Source organism: Anser anser (genome assembly GCF_964211835.1).
Source record: "Anser anser genome assembly, chromosome: 3".
NCBI classification, from domain to species: Eukaryota; Metazoa; Chordata; class Aves; order Anseriformes; family Anatidae; genus Anser; species Anser anser.
In genome coordinates this window covers 123,727,687-123,746,715 of record NC_139722.1, presented here as the reverse complement: position 1 = coordinate 123,746,715, position 19,029 = coordinate 123,727,687, and the positions used below count along the sequence as shown (strand labels likewise).

Below are 19,029 nucleotides of genomic sequence, written 5' to 3'. Positions count from 1 at the left end.
TGGAGGACACGTGTGGCCCTCAGCCAGTCTGGTCATCGTGGGTCGTACTGGGCACAAACAACGGGGTTTGCAGCGCTCATGTGGGAGCTCGGTTAGTTCAGGTGTGACTGCCAAAATAGTCCGTGCACGAGCACCCGGTTAATTCATGCATGCGTGCTCTATTAATTTATGCACAGGAGCTCAAATAGTTCATGCATAAGCACCGAATTAATTCATGCAAGAATCCCCAATTAATTAATGCATGAGGACCCAATTAGCTGATGCATGAGCACCCAATTAATTTATGTATGAGCCCAATTGCTTCATGCATGAGCACCCAAAACGCTCAAGCATGAGCAAGCAAAGAATTCATGCATGGGCTCTGGAGCAGTTCATGCATTAGCACCCAACCTTCGCTCGTGCATGAGCACCCAATCAATTCATGCACGGGCTCCCAGTTGGTCCATGCACAGCACCTGACCAGCTCGTGCATGAGCACACGATTAATTAACATGTGTGTTGATTTACCTGTGAGCACCTCCTTATTTCACAGCTGAGCACGCAATTAGCTCACGTGTGAGCACCCAATTAATGCAGGTGAGGTGCACGGGGCTCCTCTACTTTGGAGACCTCGCCAAGTCCACGTGAGCACCAGAGCCCCCGAGCCCCTCACTCTGACACCTTCAGTCCCACCAGCTACGTGGTGACCCCTTTCTGCCAGACCAGGGGGTGCCCACAAAACCCCCCACGCCGGCCTCTCCCAGTTCCCCCAGCTCACCAGATATTAGGGCATGCTGGAAATGGACCCCAACTTCTCTCCTTCTGCTGTTGTTGGGAATCTGGCGGCCATCTCTCGATGATTTCCAGTCTTTTGAAAGCTAATAATAAATGGTTTAATTGAAATGTTTTCAAGTGTTGGGTTTTATTTTTTTTTCCATGGCAGTTTGTTTTAAGCGGGTAAATACAAAAGGAGGTCTTAAGGGAGTGCCAGAGGCCACCACCAGGAATGTCTGTGGGGAGCAAGGTGTCCCCAGAAGAGCAGCAGGGTGGCTGGGAGGGTGCGCTTAGCAGGGAGCGCAGCCCCAAAGTCCCACCAGTGGGCAGAAGCTTTCCCCAGTTTGATTTTAATGGGATTGAGATAGAGCCCGGGGGCGAGGAAGCCCACCCAGCTGTGCCATAGCCCTTGGACATCTTTGCTCAGCCACCCTGCTCCTCTCGAAGCCCCAGGGGCTTTCCATAGCAAGCTGTTCCTTTGGTCTGCTCCTGGAAAATACACGTTGGTGCTGGGGAAGGCAGTAGCAGCGTTTTCCAGCTCCCAGCACGCCGATGTCGTGCTCACCAGCCCTGCCTGCGGAGCCAGGGGATGCTCTGCTCTTCAGTTCACACCCACGCACATGGGCACAAGCACAAACACTGGGGTTTTTGTCTCTTGGATGAAAATAATTCATGTTATGGGTCACTGAAGCCAAATTCTTTCCAGTACCGCCCAGTTTTTAAAGCTATTAGAACAACATCAAGACAAATCGAGTTACCAAACAGTGTCACCACCACTTCCAATGCTCCCTGGCCCCAGTCAGTCCCGTCCCAAGAGAGCAACGTCTTCTCTCGGTGCCTTAAACATAAGGCGAGGGCCTTCGAGCCCCTTTCTTCCCCAAGAGGCAAGAAAAAACACAGCTTTCTGGTGTGGACACTCAGGGTTTTGAGGCAAAGTTTCCAGCTCCCGAGGCTGATGTGTGCCCCTGCAGGCTCTGCTGGGAGCGGGGTCAGGATCTCGCGCTCATCCAGCATTTTTTCCCACGTGTTCATGCCTGAGCCTGCGTCTCCTCGCCGAGATGTCTTTGACAGAGGGAGCTGAGCTAATCTCCCAACACAGGGCAGTCCCGACTCTGCGCAGATAAAATAAATATTTAGCTTTAAAACATCTAACAGCTTTCAAAGGGCCCAGGATGGCCCATGCATGTTTAGACTGCATGCACAGCAAAGGGCGCGCATCCCTTTAATCATCGCCGTTCGTCTTTGGCGCTTTTATCTGCAGATCTTCACTGTCCTCCACGCAGAGGCTGCTCCTGTTCCTCTCAGCTCTGCAGATAAGGCAGTGGAGGCACAGCCAGCCAGGGTTTGCCCTGAGCCCAGAGGACGAGTGTTGGGAATACTACCCCTGTGTTGTCACCAGATGATTTTGTGCTTCATCTCCAAGGTCGATGCTTCTCCCAGGAGACACCTTGAGAAGGGGCAAGGCACCTGCGATGCTCCTGTCGCAGTGAATTTTGGATGAAAGCTTTGTGCTTTGCATCACACTATAACGTTTCTTCTCTCCAGCTGTCTCAATCTTATTTATTTATTTGCTTTCCCAGGAGTGGTTTAATATAACGTCATTAGCAACATCGAGCCAAGAACAAAGTAGATCACAATACAGTGTCTCTGCCTGGGTGCCGTGTGCTTGGGAAGCCAGCAGGAGACCTTGCTGCCTGGCCTGGCCGTTCGAGCTCCGTAGCAGGACCACCACAGGAGGAGCACCAAGCTCCACACAGCCAAGACCATCACGGGAGGAGCACTATGCCCTGAGTTGTGGAGCCCAGCACCTCCTCTGTTCTAGGGGTCACCGAAGAGGAACGAGATGAGTCCTAATCTGAGAAATGAGGCATGTTTTTCTCTGGAAGTCACAGACTTTAATGAGAGCCTGACCCAGGACCTTATAATCTTTTTTTTTTTTTTTTTTTTAATTCCTTTTGAATTAACGTATTTGCTCACTCGGTTCAAATGCATATTTCCCCTGACCCACAACTACTTCAATGTGACGCTCTTCCAAATCAGATTTCCCCAGGAATTTTTACTGAAAACAACCGTCCTGCAGCTTTGGTAACATCCAGCCCTCAGGAGCAAACAGCGCTAAACTGACGGACAGTCCCTTACCTTCCTTGGATGGAGGCTGCCGTGCATGGAGGATGTGCAGGGAGGATGAGGAGGATGGAGCCGGCCCCAGCCAGCAGAAGGAGGTACCCCAGGGTCAGCACTGGATTGCCTACCTGATGGTGGCTTGGCCGATCCTCATTTTTCCCTACAAGGAACCACAGGGTGTCCAGCTCCACCAGCTCCATACATCTTCTAGTTCCATTCATCCTCCACGTGGCTCCAACCTCCAGCCCCAGGGGGAGGCAAGGCAATCGGGGGATTCGGGGTTCATCCTAGACTGTGAATTACATTTTTTGGTTAAAAAAAAAAAGAGACAGAGAGAAGAAACAACAACAAACTTTTTTTTTTTTTAGGCTTTGTACTCCTAATGCCACCAGCTTTCCAAGAAATTTTAAATCCAGTAAAATTCACCCAAATCCTATAATCGCTCATGAAAACAAAGGCTGGCCAGATTATTTTTGCTAAAATGTTGGCAGGCTTGCGGCTTCATGAAATGCAGCTTTGTTGAATGATCTGCTGTGGGGAAAAACGCACATCATTGGTATTTCTGGTTTTGGAAACAAGGCATTTCAGAAGAAATGGCCTTTAAAAATAGCACATTGCAAACTAGAAGGGGAAGGTTCACACTGTTAGTTTTCAACCCTGTTTTCCCCCCAGCTAAAAGGAAAGGGGTGGGGGGGGGTGCTGATATTTTTAGGCTCCTGTTCCTGCCACTGATGCAAGGAAAGCTGCTTTTCCCAGAGCTGGCAGGGGCTCCCTGTGGCAGGACTGCTGTGGGAACGTCTGCCTACCCCAGCTCTGGGGAAACGTGGCTGGAAGGAGGTTTGGGGGCCAGGAGCTTATTTGTGGGTGGCCAGGGTAGGGGCTCACCAAGCCCTAGCATTTTGGGGCCATTGCCAGGGGATTTCTTGCAGGGAGGTCTGCACAAGATGAACGTGGCGCTGCTGCAGCTCCTCAGCAGCACGCAGAAGCAGGCCTTTGAGGAGCTCTTTGCAGCTTGTTCTGGGGTGGTGAGGATGGGATTGAGCAGCTACACCCCTGCACAGCCCCACAAGGAGGAGCAGCTCCAGCAAGACCCAGGGGTCCCTGCAGAAGACAGGGCACAAGCAAGGTAGGAGACAGGACCTCTGTTTCAGGCATGCGTGAGGTTTACCGAAGTGATTTACTTGCATATTAACACAGAATACTGGCATTAGCAACTTTATTTAGAAATAAAATGCAAGAGAGGGACAAGAATTACATAACACAGGTTGTGTTCTTTGTTAAATGTAAAAAATAGCATATTTTAAGAGAATTCACCTCTGTAATAACACTGCAAGATATTCAGCATTTGAAAGCAGTAGCAATTCAGGAAAACTTTCCTGACACCACCCAGGCACCATCAATTCCAGGAGGCACAGGAAACAGAGGCAGTGATCTGACAATTCAATCAATTTGTTCTCAGGCTTCCTAATACCAGGTCCACAGTGGTGGAGCCACATGACAAAGCACTCAGCCAGGATGAACTCACTCTACCTAGTCAAAAAAAAAAAATTTTTAAATGGGCACCCTTTGAAGAATCAGGCTTCAACTCAGATCAGGTATCATCATCTCGTCATTATGTCTGACCTCCCGCCAGAGCAGCTACAAGCCATCCTCCAGCAGGAGGCAGGCAGCCAGCACGAGTTGTGCACTGCACAGCTCAGGGAAAAGCCACCCACTGCTCCCACCTGACCCAGATCTCCTTTGTCTTACAGGTGGAGCAGGAGAGGCACAGATCCCCTGTTATTGCAGGTCCGCAGATAGAGTCACTAACACAGTAACAAACTTAACTGAGAAAGTCAGCAAAAAACAAGGCAGAGGCCTAGACACCATAATGTATGCTGAAAAGGGAATGCATCTTCAATTTTTAGAGTCATCGGAGCTACGATAACCTGAAATAGGTTGAAGACTTGCAGTTGTGCTACCCCTCCACCCTGCTCTTGGACATCAAACATTAGAATTAACACCACAAAAGTCAATCTCTAGATTTGCAACTTCTGTTCTCATTGTGACAAATAGAAGCAGGAAAGGGAGCGCTGAGGCTTGCAGATGCCTAGCACTGGATGGCCACTGGCCAAAGTCAGTAAGGAATGAAGCCTCCCGCTGCCCACCATAGCTCCCAGGGACGGTTCACCCAGAGATGCACTTTAACATAAGAACAAAATCTCAGGGAAAGAATGTGGGCAACTGTCTGTGCAAGCCTGCCAGGCATCTCTTGACAGCCTTCCTCACACTGGAAGGAGCAGAGCCCCAGCTTAATCATCAGGAAGGTTTTCAGAGCTGCTCATCTGCAGGACCTCTTCCTCCACTGATGCAGAGTCAAACGAAGGATGGTGCAGATTCAAGGTGGGGCTGTGACTAGCTGATCTGAGAGAATATGGGAGGAGAGCAGATTTGCAGACACAAACCATACTAATTCAGAACACAAAGAGAAACAGAAAAAAAAAAAAAAAAAACAAGACAATTGATACTGGAAGGAAGGAGCAGTGGATACAGGATGCCCAATTCTCATTTCTCCCTCTGAAGTATTTGCCACATCATCACCATGTCAGAGGTCTCAGGCCACTGTGCCTGATGGATGTGGGCTTCTTGGTGCTTCTAGTGGTCTCTTACAGTGCCTCCATATGACTAATCCCAGGCGAACAGCAAAGATAAGACAAGTCACTGCCAACAGTATAACTGGAAGAGAAACACAAATACATTAGCACGTGAGAGAAAGTCAGTGCTTCTTGTCACGCTCTAGCTCCCATTACAGCAGGCATTCAGGAAAGTGCTTAGGACAAAAACAAAGAATGCTATAGAGGAGCCAATGCCCCCCATCAGAAATGTCCATCAGGGAATTGCTGTGGGGCAAGGCACAGATTTCAAAGCTTCACTGCTGTCCAGTAGAACTAGCCCAACGCTTCCCAGTCAAGGCATATGTAAAAGGGGTAGATCTTACGGATGCTGGCATAAAAATGCATTACATGAACAAAACAATCCAAGAATAGTTGAACTATATAAAGAAACATGCACTAGTTTGGGAAAAGCACATTCTTGTCCTACCAGCCAAACAAGCTGAACCACTAAGGATGAAGTTTTGCTGGTATAAAAGCAGTAGAAGCACCTCCTGCAGGAACACAGCTGTCTGCTAGAGATTACACACCTTCACATTCCTGATGGCCATAGCCATTAGGACAGGAGCCACCTGTGGCCTCATGGCTTTAGCAGACAAGCCCTGCTAAATCCTGCTGGCTGCTTTTAGGCAATATCTGGCTCCCAGCTGCCCACCCTGCCCTTACAGCAGAAGGAGAACACGTATTGAAGTGGCTTTGATGATGGTAGTGGTGCAAGTCCAGGAATGGGCTTTAACCACTGGTATGTGGCACTGGGAAGGCTGTAGGGTGGCACTACACTCCCTTCTGCTGATCCTGTGGTGGGAATAGGAATCCCAAATTGCTACAGCAGGATTGAGACTTTGTGCGTCCCAGTCCCTTTCATGCCAGCATAAAACTACTCATGGTGGCATAGCTTTTACCAGGCTGTTGACTGTACAGTATTTATACAGCTTAAGCCCTTTTACAGTGCATGACTACATCCAGCTCAGCTACAGTGGCCTGCAGCAACCAAATAATCCTGGCAAAACTTGTCAAGGCTAGCCTGGGCTCTATGTAGGAGGGGAACATGTGCAGGGCTTTGCATTGTGGAATTCAGATACAGCTTCTCCTTGGGTCAGAAATTAAAGCACTGCCCGGTATCCCAGGTGGTACAAGGCAAGCAAAGTCCAGTCTCCATCCCAGCCCTGCTCTTCTGTTGGCCTGCCCTGGGTCAGAGGGCACGGAGCTACCAGCAGAGGACCCAAAAGCTTGCAGAACTGGCAGGCTTCTCTGAAGCAGCACAGGTGGACAATTGTAGGGCAAATTTATTGCACCTGGAAGTGAATTGGAGGCAACACAAGGTTTGATTCCAAGCCCAAGGGCTCATGGGCAATAATTCCCATTGCAAAGGGAAACGCTCTGCTCCACTCTTTAGTTTGCAAAATGAAATGCCTTCTAACAAATCTAGCTCTATTTTTCATTTTTAAATGATATTTTTCAAAAAGAAAGTCTTTCTGCTCCTAATACACGGGAGAGATGTGGAACTGTTTACTGGCCTTCTTTTATGAGAACTGGAAACAGTCCAAAAAGATTCACCTATAAAAATGCCGTTGGTGGTTGGGGATGAAAGTGAGAAGTTCTTGCACGCGCTTCCAGTCAGAGCCACTACGACCACTGGGTAGATAGTGAGGTTATAACGGACGTACTTGTCAAGAAAGAAGTTTTCTTGATAAAACCTGTAAAGAAAAAAAGTGACCTTCATAAAACCTGTGAAGAAAAGTGACCAAGATATCTATTTTTTCCTATATAGAACTTAAGGAAAGAGTCAGACTTGAATGTTTTGCTACAGGTCAATGTGGAACAATGTTCCAAAATCTTTCATTTACTAAAATTGATAAGATTTAACAAAAAGTTATCAAAGGTAAGTTTAGGGAAAAAATAAAGCCATGTTTGATACAAATTTTCCACAAGTGGAGGGTTGTAAAGGAAAAGGTTAAATTCAACAAAAAAACCTTCTTGTTTCTTTCAAAGTAGGGGCAGCACCATGGAGAATGGATGCTTATTGCCTGATGTAAAACCTCATGGGGTATATTATGGTGAGGTGACAAAATTGCTTTTGAGTGGAGGTTTTCATTCACTGAGAGGGGAAAAAAATTAATGAAGTGAGCTATGAATTGCAACAGAAGCCATTGTACTGTTGGTACAGGGACAGATCTTATTAATGAATTGGGGCAGATGATCCAATCTGTTTGTGATGTCAGAGGTAGAAGGGCTCCTTCAAGTCAGGCACGAACCCAGGAGGTTGCTTACCATATTACTAGGAGGAGAGTAAGGATGCTCAAAGAGGTAGTTGTTGCTATCTCGTTGGACACATCCCACTTGTAGATCAACACAACAGCAAAATTCAGCAGAGAGGCAATGGTGGTCCACGTGGCATACAGCGCCAGCCCATTCTGAACCTGCCACACAGCACAGCAAGGAGACAAGCAGGGATAGAACAGCAATTACTAGTGTCATTTCTTTCTTGTTTTGCTGAGGCTTTGGAGTCCCCAAAATGCCCACAAGATCCACCCCAGTGGCATCTGTAGGATTCCCCATATGAAGCCCTGCAGCTGCAGTGGGTACGTCTCACACACACCCCAAAGTACACAGTCTGCCTGGCTGCTCAGCCCAGTTGTTGCAGGCTGCCTTAACTGGCAGGGAGAAAACAGGTTTTGAATCTCAAAAACCTCCCAGCAAGCACATTTGCTATGTGGAACCTGCCGCAGGCAATATTGAGAGCTGGAGTCACTCTGGAACAAGGACAGGGAGACCAGCTACTCCCAATTCCCCGTGTTACTCTTGTGTCTCAGGAACCAAAATGCAAGGGTATACAAAACAATGCCCACTCCCACTTTGTGCCAAGAGACTTAGAGACATTTCCAGCAGGGTGGGTAGGAAGCTTTACGTATGGACTCCCAGCTTTGGAGAATCCCCTTCCGCTGACAACCCTCCTGGCTCCTTGGATGTGCTTTTTCAGCTGACCCAGTTTCTCACTGAGCTACACCAACGTCAAGCGAAGGAACCAAAGGCAGTTAAAGCACACACAGCAGGCAGGGGAAGATCTGCAGTGTGAGGGCTCCTGGGTGTGGGAGGAAGGGTTTGGGGTAGCAGATCTGAGGAGGGCACAGGGAAGGATCAAGGAGTGATGGTATATATTTATTTTATTTTTCTGTGCTGTTTGCTGAATATATACACCCACTCTCTTCAGGGACAGCAGAAAAGTCATTTTCCTCCAGAATTTGGCAAAACTCAGGAAGGTTGAAACCCTAACCACCTTATATAATACAATTTTTACTAGTCAGATGCTGAGGACATCTCTATCAGCCACAACAAAAGTCACCCTTAGGAATGGCGATTCCCCCACTTCCTCTGCAAGAAGTACTCCTCTCCCCACCACACAAAGATCTGCGCTAAAATGCTTCACTGAAAACTTCATTCTGCGGCAGCTGGAGAAGTGAGGGGGATATAACTGGCTCTGATCCATTCCCATGTCATCTGATCAGAAACTGAGCTACAATTAGAGCCTATGTGCACCTGCAAGTTAAAGTCAGGGCAGAAATCTCCCCTTACCTATCTCCTGCCCTTGAATCTTTCATTCTCAATACATTTAGCACTATACAGAGGTGTGGGTTGTTTTTTCCTGTTTGTTTGTTTTGAGCACTTACTAACAGTGCAATTTCCTACATGCCACCTACTAGGATCCGGATGAGCCAGAGTTCAGCTTTGTGACCCTTCACAAACCACGAGGAATGGATACTCAAGGCTCTGTGTGAGATGAAGAGAGCAGCACACGTGGCAAGAGTGAGGGCTACCAGGAGCACCAGGGCTGGGAGGAGGTATCTAGGACAAAGAATACACACATACACATGGCATACAGTGCATTTTTTAGTGGTGTCACAATACTTTAATTCATAGTTTTACTGTTTGGCCTTTACTGACTTTAAGTTAATCAAGCCTTTATTAAAGGTAATCACTATGTGTAGCCCTCATTTTGACACGCTGTTTTACTCTTAATCATTAAGTTATTATTTTCCTGACTGCAGCTGATTTCTTCACCTCTTGACAGTGGTGCTATTATAAGCCCTTCGTGTGAGCGTGATTATGAAAACAATCCAAGGCAAGGAGCTTAACTGCATTTATGAAAGGTGTCATAGCTCTTGTCTTATCTGTGGGATAAAACACTGAAGAACTGCAGCTTTGAGGAGATGTTAGACTTCAACAACCAATCCTCCTCTTGGACAAGATGAAAACATTGTGTAAAACCCTTAACTTTTTTTTTTATGAATGCTACTTTTCACCAAGACCTGCCACAGTGTTTCACGCAGGTGTGATTAAGCATTCACATGCAGGAGAAAATGGTTAAAATTAAGCACTGGGGCAGTCCCATCATGAGGGTTAGAAAGCCTGTACAAAAGAAATGACTTACTCTCGGTCCCACAGAAATAGCCATCCAACATTGAGTCCATTATTTAGAATCCATGCCACGTAAAAAGGTGTTGGCAACAAGTCTGGCTTTATGTATACACATCCAAGTTCATTCCTGTCAGGAAAAAGTGGGTATGGAGAAAGAAAAACAATGCCTGCATTGAACAACCAAGCATTACTGACGCCATTTTCCTCATGCTAACAGGAAAAGCATGTTTGAGTTGGGCACTTCAGCTCAAATCAGACTGTTTTACTTCTACATCCTTTTCAGAGGTAAAATACAATCCCTGTGGCTTTCCCCATCAAAACAATGTCTTGTGATACAGAATTTCTTGCTTGTCTCTGCACCACCATTGCAGTATCACAGACACAGTGGGTGCTAGGGACTGACTGCTCCACAGATGCTCCAAAGTTTATGCTATTGGTGGTGGCAGCAAAAGTTATGAGGATTTTAGTCCAGTTCTTGGGGGAAAATAGGCTTACAGGATCATAGTGTGAATGTATATTTGTCTATGTGTGTACATACATACATGAACTCAATCTTAAACACAATTTTTCCTTCAGCATTGGCCAGTGTCAACTAAGAGACTTCTTATATGCCATGTAAAAACAGCAAACACACAAGATTCAAGCTAAGTAGTCCATGGTCCCCCTTGAAAATCTATCCCACAGGAAATATATAATATTACAGATAACTCATGAGGCAATTATTGAACTCATAGCCCCAGGAAAAGCTTCAAATCCAATTCAATGACCCGGGAGACTTGTCAGTGTTGATTCTCTGACCCCTGCCAGAGAGTAAACTCAAAAGGATTAGCTTTGTAATTCAGAAATTTTGCCCCCGTGGATTTTCAGTATTTAGTAGTGACTGAGCAGCTGTATCAGATCACATGAATCAGCAGAAGCCAGGCATCACAGAACAGTTTACATGCTCACATATTAGAGCATACACCTTCAAACTGCTTTCCAGCTTTGGATGTGGAGCCTCAAAGAAGCTCCAGAGCTTCAGCATCTCAAGTCAAAAGAAATGGCAGTGATTTTACTCCGCCTTTTACTCCAGAAAAGTGGGGTAACAGGCCAAGCTACAGCAGGGAAGAGCCACCCCCCATCATTTGCACCATGAGCGTGGAAAATACCTTCGACAGATCCCTGACAAGGCGTACAGGAGCCAGGCAAGCTGCCAGGCATAGATGACATTCCAGATGAGGAAAGTCCAGCCAGCTGGTGTGAAGTCAGTGTTGTACTTATCCGAGATGTTTCCAGGGGTTGTCCGGAACAGACCTACAGTGGTGAATGTTATTGCAGACTAATGTGTTACTACATACTGAGGATGGGGAAAGACTGCTGGTTTTCTCACCCTGCAATCTTCCTCGAGGCTTAGTCCACACCTCAATAGATCTGAGGGAGATGAGAGGATGCCCTTGTTGAAAACAAACCACATGCTGCAATTGGCTTGCCTTTAAAAACCCATTATGGGATCACTATCCCTTATGGGGAACCCTGAGCACCTTCCTCTTGCACAGAACCAGAAAAGCCAGTTACATGTAAAAGCCAGAGAGAAGCACAGCATCCACTTCTGACAGACTCAGCTGAATAGTGTTCAAACCAAGTTCTACTGCCCTCTATAAACGAGGCCTGAACAGCTTCAGACAGGGATACAAGCGCAATATATGTAAAAATTGCTTTTCACCCACAGCTAGATCCAGGTTCACCATGGACAAGACCATTTTAATTTAAAAGGACTTAAATGCACTAGCTGCCTCCTCCTTTCTCTGATAAGGGTGTATTTGGAGAAGTGAAATAGATCTCACCTAAGGCACCATTATACCATGAAGTGCTATGATGCACAAGATCTACCTCTCTAAACGATGACTACTAAACAATGACTATTTGCTTGCATTACCTTTGAATAGTCCAGTGGCGTTTCCAGCATTCAGTATCACCATGACTGTGAAAGTAGCTTGAGATAAAAACATCACAAAAATCTTCAGCTTGTATATAGAGTCCATTTTATCCTGCAACAAATTAGAAACATTGTTTGGCTATCCTAATGTATGCCTAGTTTTGTTTCACATCCCAGAGACCATTTTAGAAAAAAATAACGTTGTAAATTCCCCAGTTTTAGCTGCTATTAATTGAATTTTCAGTTTTTTGTTTTTGTGGGTTTTTTTTGATGAATCTGTTAACCTTTCTGATTGAAGAGGAAAGCTTCAAAACTTAAAGATGAAAAGGAGAGGAAAGAATCCCATATGTACTTAAGAACAAGAGAGGCCTTTCATTGACTAGGTGGATGTTTGAGCCAGCATCCTCTGGCAGCAGTCAGTATCAGCAGCCCAGAGAACAGTCCAAAACAGGGAAAACAACTGATAGTTTCCCAGAACACTCACCCAACAGCTCAGAGATTTCTAATACTAGCATCTTAAATAGTCTCTCATGAGTTTTTAAAAAACAAATTCTAGATCCATAAATTGATCCAATGGTCTGGTGAAAAAGCTGTCTCACAATGTCCATGACAGGCTGTTAATTAACTCTCTCTGCCACCCCCCAAACTGTAATGGCTAGAGACCCCATACAAGTTTCAGATGGAGAGCAGGTGCTACAAACACTTGGGAAGGCTGCCTTGTTTCTGGACAAACCTGAACCACAAAAGCAAAAAACCCTTGCTAGATTTAAGAAACCAAATAGCAATCCATGAGTACCCAGCAATTAGTCCACTGTCACCACCCATCCCTTCCTGGTATAGTGCAGGGCAAATGCTATAGCTCAAATTTGCCTGTAGATGTATTGCAGGGGGGTTGCAGTCTAAATAGTTAGCAAGCAAGTGTAAAAGATGGGTTCCAGCTTATGTTATAGCACTGCTGCATTTATACCGAAGCCAACAGGCCTAGCATTTCCTCCACTTTTGAAAAGAAATATGAAACATTAAAATCTGGCTTTGCAGCTGAATGCCTTTTAGTTCAGGATAGCTTTTCACATTTACCTCTCTACTCCCATAACTACTACAAAATAATCACTTCCTTTCATGGGGGTATTACCTCCTCCTGCTGACTGAAAATACGATTTAAATGCTTTAGCATGTCTTATGAACTTCATGGACTGTAAAGATCTATATACTACATTTTTCAAGGCTTCTAAGTAGTCACTTGAGCTCTACACGTGACCTCCACTAGTAAATCATTGCTATATCAAGAAAAAGTTCTGTTCCATCTGTAGAAGTAAGCATACATGCATCCACCCTATGGGCAATAACTATTTCCCCTCACAGCCCAGCACTTGAACTGTCTTTTCTATACAGAGACACTTCAACGTCTTCTAGGGTCAGCAGGAACAATAGCAGTTGTTCCAAGCTGCTCAGCATTTAACTAATAAACTCCAGTTCCCACTTCAGTGCATGGTTTTACAGTTCCGGGCTTTGTTCATGGGTTTAGCTGCATCCAGATACATCACAAGGATCACAAGGAAGTGGGATAGGAAACTTTTGTGCTAAATTCATGCAAACCTTTCCTTTTCAGTTCCATTTAAACAGAAAGCTATCCATTTATTTTCATGAAAATCTTACGTAAAACTCAATTAACTCAAGATATCAAATCCTGATGAGATTTCCTGACGAGAAACGTCAGTCAATCCCCAAAAAACTTACTGTCCTCAGAGATATACTGAGCTAGCAAATTCTGAAAAGAAAAATCCACAAGTACTACTAAAAATATATTTTCTGACTCCAGAAAAGGACTGTTCTGCAGAATTCTGAAAACCACGAAAATATAGTAGAAGAAATATCACTGTATGCTTACCTTAGTCTTTTATTTTTTTCCTTGAATATAAACTGTAGGCCACTCTGAGCCAGTATATGGGGCTAGATGGCCCTTTGATCTCACTTGTCTGGCCAAATCTACGTTGTCCTGACAGTCCTGTAATTGAATTCAATACCACACTTTTTTATTAGCATATTTGGAATAGACTTGATGACCCAGCTTCAGAGAAATGCATACTTGCTTACGGAAGTCTAGGAGGAAAGCATTATTTTAAGGCCAGTCAATAGTTTCACTGCCTGTCTCTCACCTCTGGTCTCCCTCTAATTTATTGCTGGCAATGAGAGTCTGCAATATTTCCCTGCCTGCAGTAATCAGCCACATACACCCTTTAGAAGGATCAGAAATATTACTCACAACGATCCGCACAGTTCAGAGGTTTTTTGGCAGTCTTACAGCTGTAGTTCAGCTACCATCGGCGCTGACGTCTCCGCTGCTCAGGCTTATCTATAGAGATTTTACAGAACTTTCAGCAGATTAATACTCATGCATTATTTAAAAACAAATCACTGTAGTTAGAAATGCTTTCTGTCCGTGAGCTGCAGCCTCTGATTGGTCAAAGCCTCCCAAAAGCAAACACTTATGCAAGAGAAATATGATTACTTAACAAGGGCCTTTTATAACAGCCCGAGCAATGCACGTTCCCAACTTGCTGACAGACAAAAGCTAATGAGTGCCTGCTCTCGGGCTCCCTCCTGCTTTGTATTTCCATCCCTCTGCCACCAGGAGGGAATAAGAATATCATAGGTCAAAAAATCACAGCCAAGGCAGCACTCCTGGGTGGGAGAAGGGATATTTTCAGGGGTGGCTGAAAAAAAGGAAAGACAAAATCACCTGGATTTTGGCTTTGGAAAGCTGGACATGTAGCAAGCTCTAGATCCTGGAGCTGAAAGTTGAGCTCCTGTCAGGACTTGGCACTCTGGGAGCATTTTATAGCATTAAACATTGTATAAGTATGAATAACTTTTCTAGTACAGCAAGCACGTGTGTAGTAGTCCTGTATTTTTATACTTAACATCTGTTCCTCACAAAGCATTCCTACACAGACTGTAGGAAAATCCCTAAAATGGGCCTTGATATTGGTCTTTTTGTGGAGTAATTCCCAGATTTCATGGACTCTGGAAACTCCTGGGAGAGCCTTTCCAATGTCAGAAACAGAAAGAAAGGAAATGTCCAAAACCTGAAGTCCTAAATGGACTTTTTCAAGATTTATTATTTTTAAGAGATTGGTTTCAAGTATATTCCACTTGTAAATTTGTTTACAAATATAGAAAAGGCTCCCACTATAAGTCATTCCCACAGAATCAGAGCAAGCCCTGTTGGTTGATTAGTCTCCACCTTCTACAGGACTGCAGTCACCTCACATCCACTTGTTTTCCTCAAATTTAAACTAGTATTGTCAATTGAAAAGGTGCCTCAGCATTGAAATATCATTACTCTTGTGCAGCTACAGTATCTACCAGGCAGGCAGTCTACCCGCGGGCTCCCCAGTGCCAACTAATAAGGGCAGTAAATAAACCTGTGATCAAAGGACACATTCCTACCCATTAGAAGCAACACCATGGGGTTGGGAATTAATTCTGTTTGGGATTCCTTGGCTTTTTAGATGGCAGAGGAAAATAAAAATAAATGCATGAACACGGATTTGCATTGAGCCAGCTGTGGGGAAGGGCAGGGCATCCAGCCAGCACTGATGTTCCCTAACTTATCAGCATAGGTCTGAGGTCCACCCTTGGAAGGCATTCTGATGGGGAAACCAGTGGCTTAATTATGATTCATGTCAGAGAATACATTATGCTCTACACACTGGATCAGAAAAACATTTATACACATATATGTGCACTTTTACTCCTCATATAGTCCAAACTACCCCAGCGCAATTTTAGACACTCCCCTTTCTTCCAGTGGACAGGTGATCTGAAGTTCTTTACTTAATACAGACAGCTTACTTACATGTGCCTGTAAGGCACAGCTGGTCAGCCAAATCCATATTAATACAAATCCAGGGCAACTTCCATGTGCAGAAAACATCAGCCAATCAGGAGAACCAACAAAATTTGCTGTCCCATGTAATAACCAGCAAGAACATAATACATCTATTGTGTTTTAGTGACAACTGGAAGTGATGCCATCATAGCAGTGGCCTTGTGCCTAGCTTACTGGGGCAAGAGGACAAGTTTTAGACCTGCATTCTGGGTTTCAAAGAGTTATTTCTTCAGGAAAAATTGCAACATAGGCCTTTGATAAAATATTCAGAGTTACTTTAGCATGCAGCTCTACAGCCACCCCCCAAAGTATGTTTTTAAAGTGCAGAGGAATGTGCTTAGTGCTTATAAATGCATGTGTTAAAACTGAACAACTCTTGCTTCACTGGGCTGCACAGCATTCCCAGAAGTGGGAATTCTCAATACAGCTACAGCTCTAAGATACCCCACTATCAAACTGAAAGGAAGCCTTCATGGAAAGGCCCTCCCTACCTTTCTGGTGTATCTTCACTGCAAGAAGTGTTAGATTTCCATCATCCACAGGGGTTTCAATTGATGAATCCTGTTGAGGAAGAATGATATTGCCAGATGAACGACAGTTACACACACTTCAGCTAAGAAATAGTTGCTCATGTTCACATTCACAGACAAATGAAAGCATGATACAACACAAACTATTCTGAAGCAGACTTAAGTTTGCATTTACTTGGATCACAACAGAGGAAAGCTGTTTCCAAGCTAACAGTTATTGTACTATCACGGCAGTTTTCCCCTGAAAGAAAAAAAAATATACATACTCTTCCTATATTACCAAAAATCTTTTTAAAAAAAATGAACCATCTCTAAGATCCTTCATCTGTAGCTTCCTGGAGAAAAAAATAAGGAAAAATGTGCTTTTTAAGAAGGAAGGGGATCTATCATGCCCGTCCTTTCCCCATGCAGCACCATGGTGTATTGCACCAGTGTCAGTGCACCTCAGATGCCAGTTCACAGGGAATACTGGGACCACAGCTCAGCTGTCTGTCCCCCATGCACCAGGACCAGGAAGTGGTGTGAGCATTTACAGGGTGCTGAGCTAGCATGAGCAGACTTTGCATTTGAACTAATACCTGCTGACAAGAGAAAGATCCTTTTTTAAACATGAATCCTCTTGCTAGTATCTGAAATACGGCATTATGAGCAGACAGTCTGAGTCCCAGTGCAGAGCACAGAAAGTGGAAGCCAAGCATTTTCTAACTGAGGGTACCACTGTGGAGGCCCTGCCCTCAAAATAAACTCATATTGCATTGTGCAGTAACTGGGACAAGTTCATCTGTGGGCAGCTCACCCGCTTAATGGTACACAGTGTCATTAGCAGGGAGCTCCAGAAAGCAAAGCACCTGAAAGTCAATATAAGAGTCACTTTTCCACACCGTGGATGACAGTCATTTAGGATAGTGATATTCATCTCTTATCTGTGGATGACTGTCATTTAGGAGAGTGATATTCATCTCTTATCTGGAGACCAGCACAATGGTCCAACAAAAATAGTGCCCAGGGAGCACTTATATTTGATTCCAACCAAGCAACTCAAAGTTGTCTAGCCTATGAAAAGGAGAAGCTCACACAGAAGAAGCACATGGACAGGGAAGAGTTGGCCTGCAAAGCAGCTCTGTGCATTGATTTCCAAATGCAGGTATGAGAGATGACATACAGGTCAGTGTCTCAATGCCACCAGAAGATACCTCTGGGTCGAGTCAGAAAATCTCCTTCCCCCATCCCATGCTGAATCACAAGACAGCCGTCACTGCTACCCTGAACACCTCCGCAGCAAGGCAGCAGCTTGGTAGCACTGCACTGCCAAAGCCTTTTGGCTCTATCCACAGTGATGAGCTTAAATCCAAAATGCACTCTGTGCACTCCCCACTCCAGTTTAATCTTTACAGCTTCTTGCTTTAAATCCAGACTTTCCTAAACTGCCATGCTGACCCCAGAGTCAGCGACCTCGTTGGAAATCATTTTCAGGAAAAGTTCAGCAAATATTGAGAACCAAATATACTAATCTTCCTACAACAGCTCAAGCATCCTAATCCTGCAGTGGGTTAATCTGGGTGTCTTCAGTGCCAGGGATTAGCCCTTCTGTACTGCTAGAAGGGATGGGATTTGACTGGGTGCAGTAGGATGGGCACACAGCGAAGAGGATCTGTGTTAGCAATCCCCTTTGGGTACTTTAAGAAGGAAAATCATCTGCTTTTTATTGTTGCAGAACAAAACAGATCCACCCTTTGGCAGCAGGGGATCTCAGTAGGCTTGAGGGAGTAAGAACAGTAACAGGAATCCACTGTCTACTTATTTTCAAACAGATTTTAAGACAGATGCCATGCTAAAATTCATTGTCTGACCTCCATCAAATCTTTTGCTTGAACTCCAGTTTAAGAATGTTGCTGTAAACATTCAAGTAACTCAAAACTAACCCCTGACCCATTCTTGTGAGAGAAGAAAAAATGATGCGCTACTGTCTTTAAGCTAAACTTCATGAGACAAACAACAGAAAATATTTTCCCCAGATGTTTTCACTTACTGGCTAAGTGTTGGTAAGTTTGCCTACTTCAAGGCCAGCCCAAGAGTCTGCAGCAGCGTCTGGCATGCAGTGTCTACAGCATCAGACTGGGAGTGCAGCAGCATGCAGCACTTTCTGGAGCTGGCAGGCAGAGCACAGGTATGAGAAATTTGCCTGTGTGACGCTCCTCTTGAAACAGTCCAGCTGTGAAGAGAATGAAAAACAGCAAAATAAAGCAGGGATGAACAAGGACACACTTATAATGCTGGATATCTTCCTTTTATGAAGTTTTTTATTTCGTTCAATCACATGGCTGCTCGCTGGATCCCCCACCCCCATGTCCTCTATGTCACACACATGCAACCAACCATTCAATATTTTGCTTGGCCAGCGTCACTTCTGGACCCCTTGCTGATTTTAAGAACAAAATGCAGACATGTTAGCCTCCTGGTTAGCTCTGCCTTCACCACTGCCTTAACTGAATGCTTCACAAGCATTTAATTATTCCTTTTTTCCACAGCTCCACGACAAAGAGCATAAGGCACCCATGAAGCAAGTCCTTTGCACTAGCAGCAGCACGACAAATATATACCCAGTGATGGCTTACAGGCACTGCAGAGCCCATTTGCTATCCCAGCATGGTCAGGAGCAAGGAGGGATGGGATAGTAAGAGAGAAAACACACCCGGACTGCAGTTTTGTGTTGTTTAAACTTCTCTGCCTTCGTTTTATAGCTGCAGC

General features: G+C 44.9%; 1 protein-coding gene across 7 annotated transcripts; it reads right to left on the bottom strand.

Moving 5' to 3' along the window:
• Positions 1-882: 882 nt before the first annotated feature.
• On the bottom strand, positions 883-18,493 carry LOC310897896 (uncharacterized protein). 7 transcript variants are annotated; one of them, XR_014582670.1, is made up of 11 exons: positions 14,123-14,423; positions 13,748-13,864; positions 11,860-11,971; positions 11,093-11,237; positions 9,958-10,071; positions 9,227-9,371; positions 7,800-7,948; positions 7,086-7,225; positions 4,192-5,592; positions 3,006-3,169; positions 883-2,632 (listed from the first exon to the last, which is right to left on the bottom strand). XR_014582670.1 is itself a non-coding variant. In XM_083832051.1 (11 exons), the coding sequence occupies exons 5-11, from the start codon at positions 11,963-11,965 to the stop codon at positions 5,471-5,473; spliced, it is 921 nt and encodes a 306-aa protein (XP_083688177.1). In that variant the 5' UTR covers positions 11,966-11,971; positions 13,748-13,864; positions 14,123-14,212; positions 16,243-16,312; positions 18,311-18,493; the 3' UTR covers positions 4,077-5,470. The 7 variants fall into 7 exon arrangements, 3 of the variants coding, with proteins under 3 accessions (XP_083688177.1, XP_083688176.1, XP_083688178.1); XR_014582671.1 differs by having other exon boundaries at positions 883-2,608; XR_014582672.1 differs by having other exon boundaries at positions 883-2,603.
• Positions 18,494-19,029: the final 536 nt, after the last annotated feature.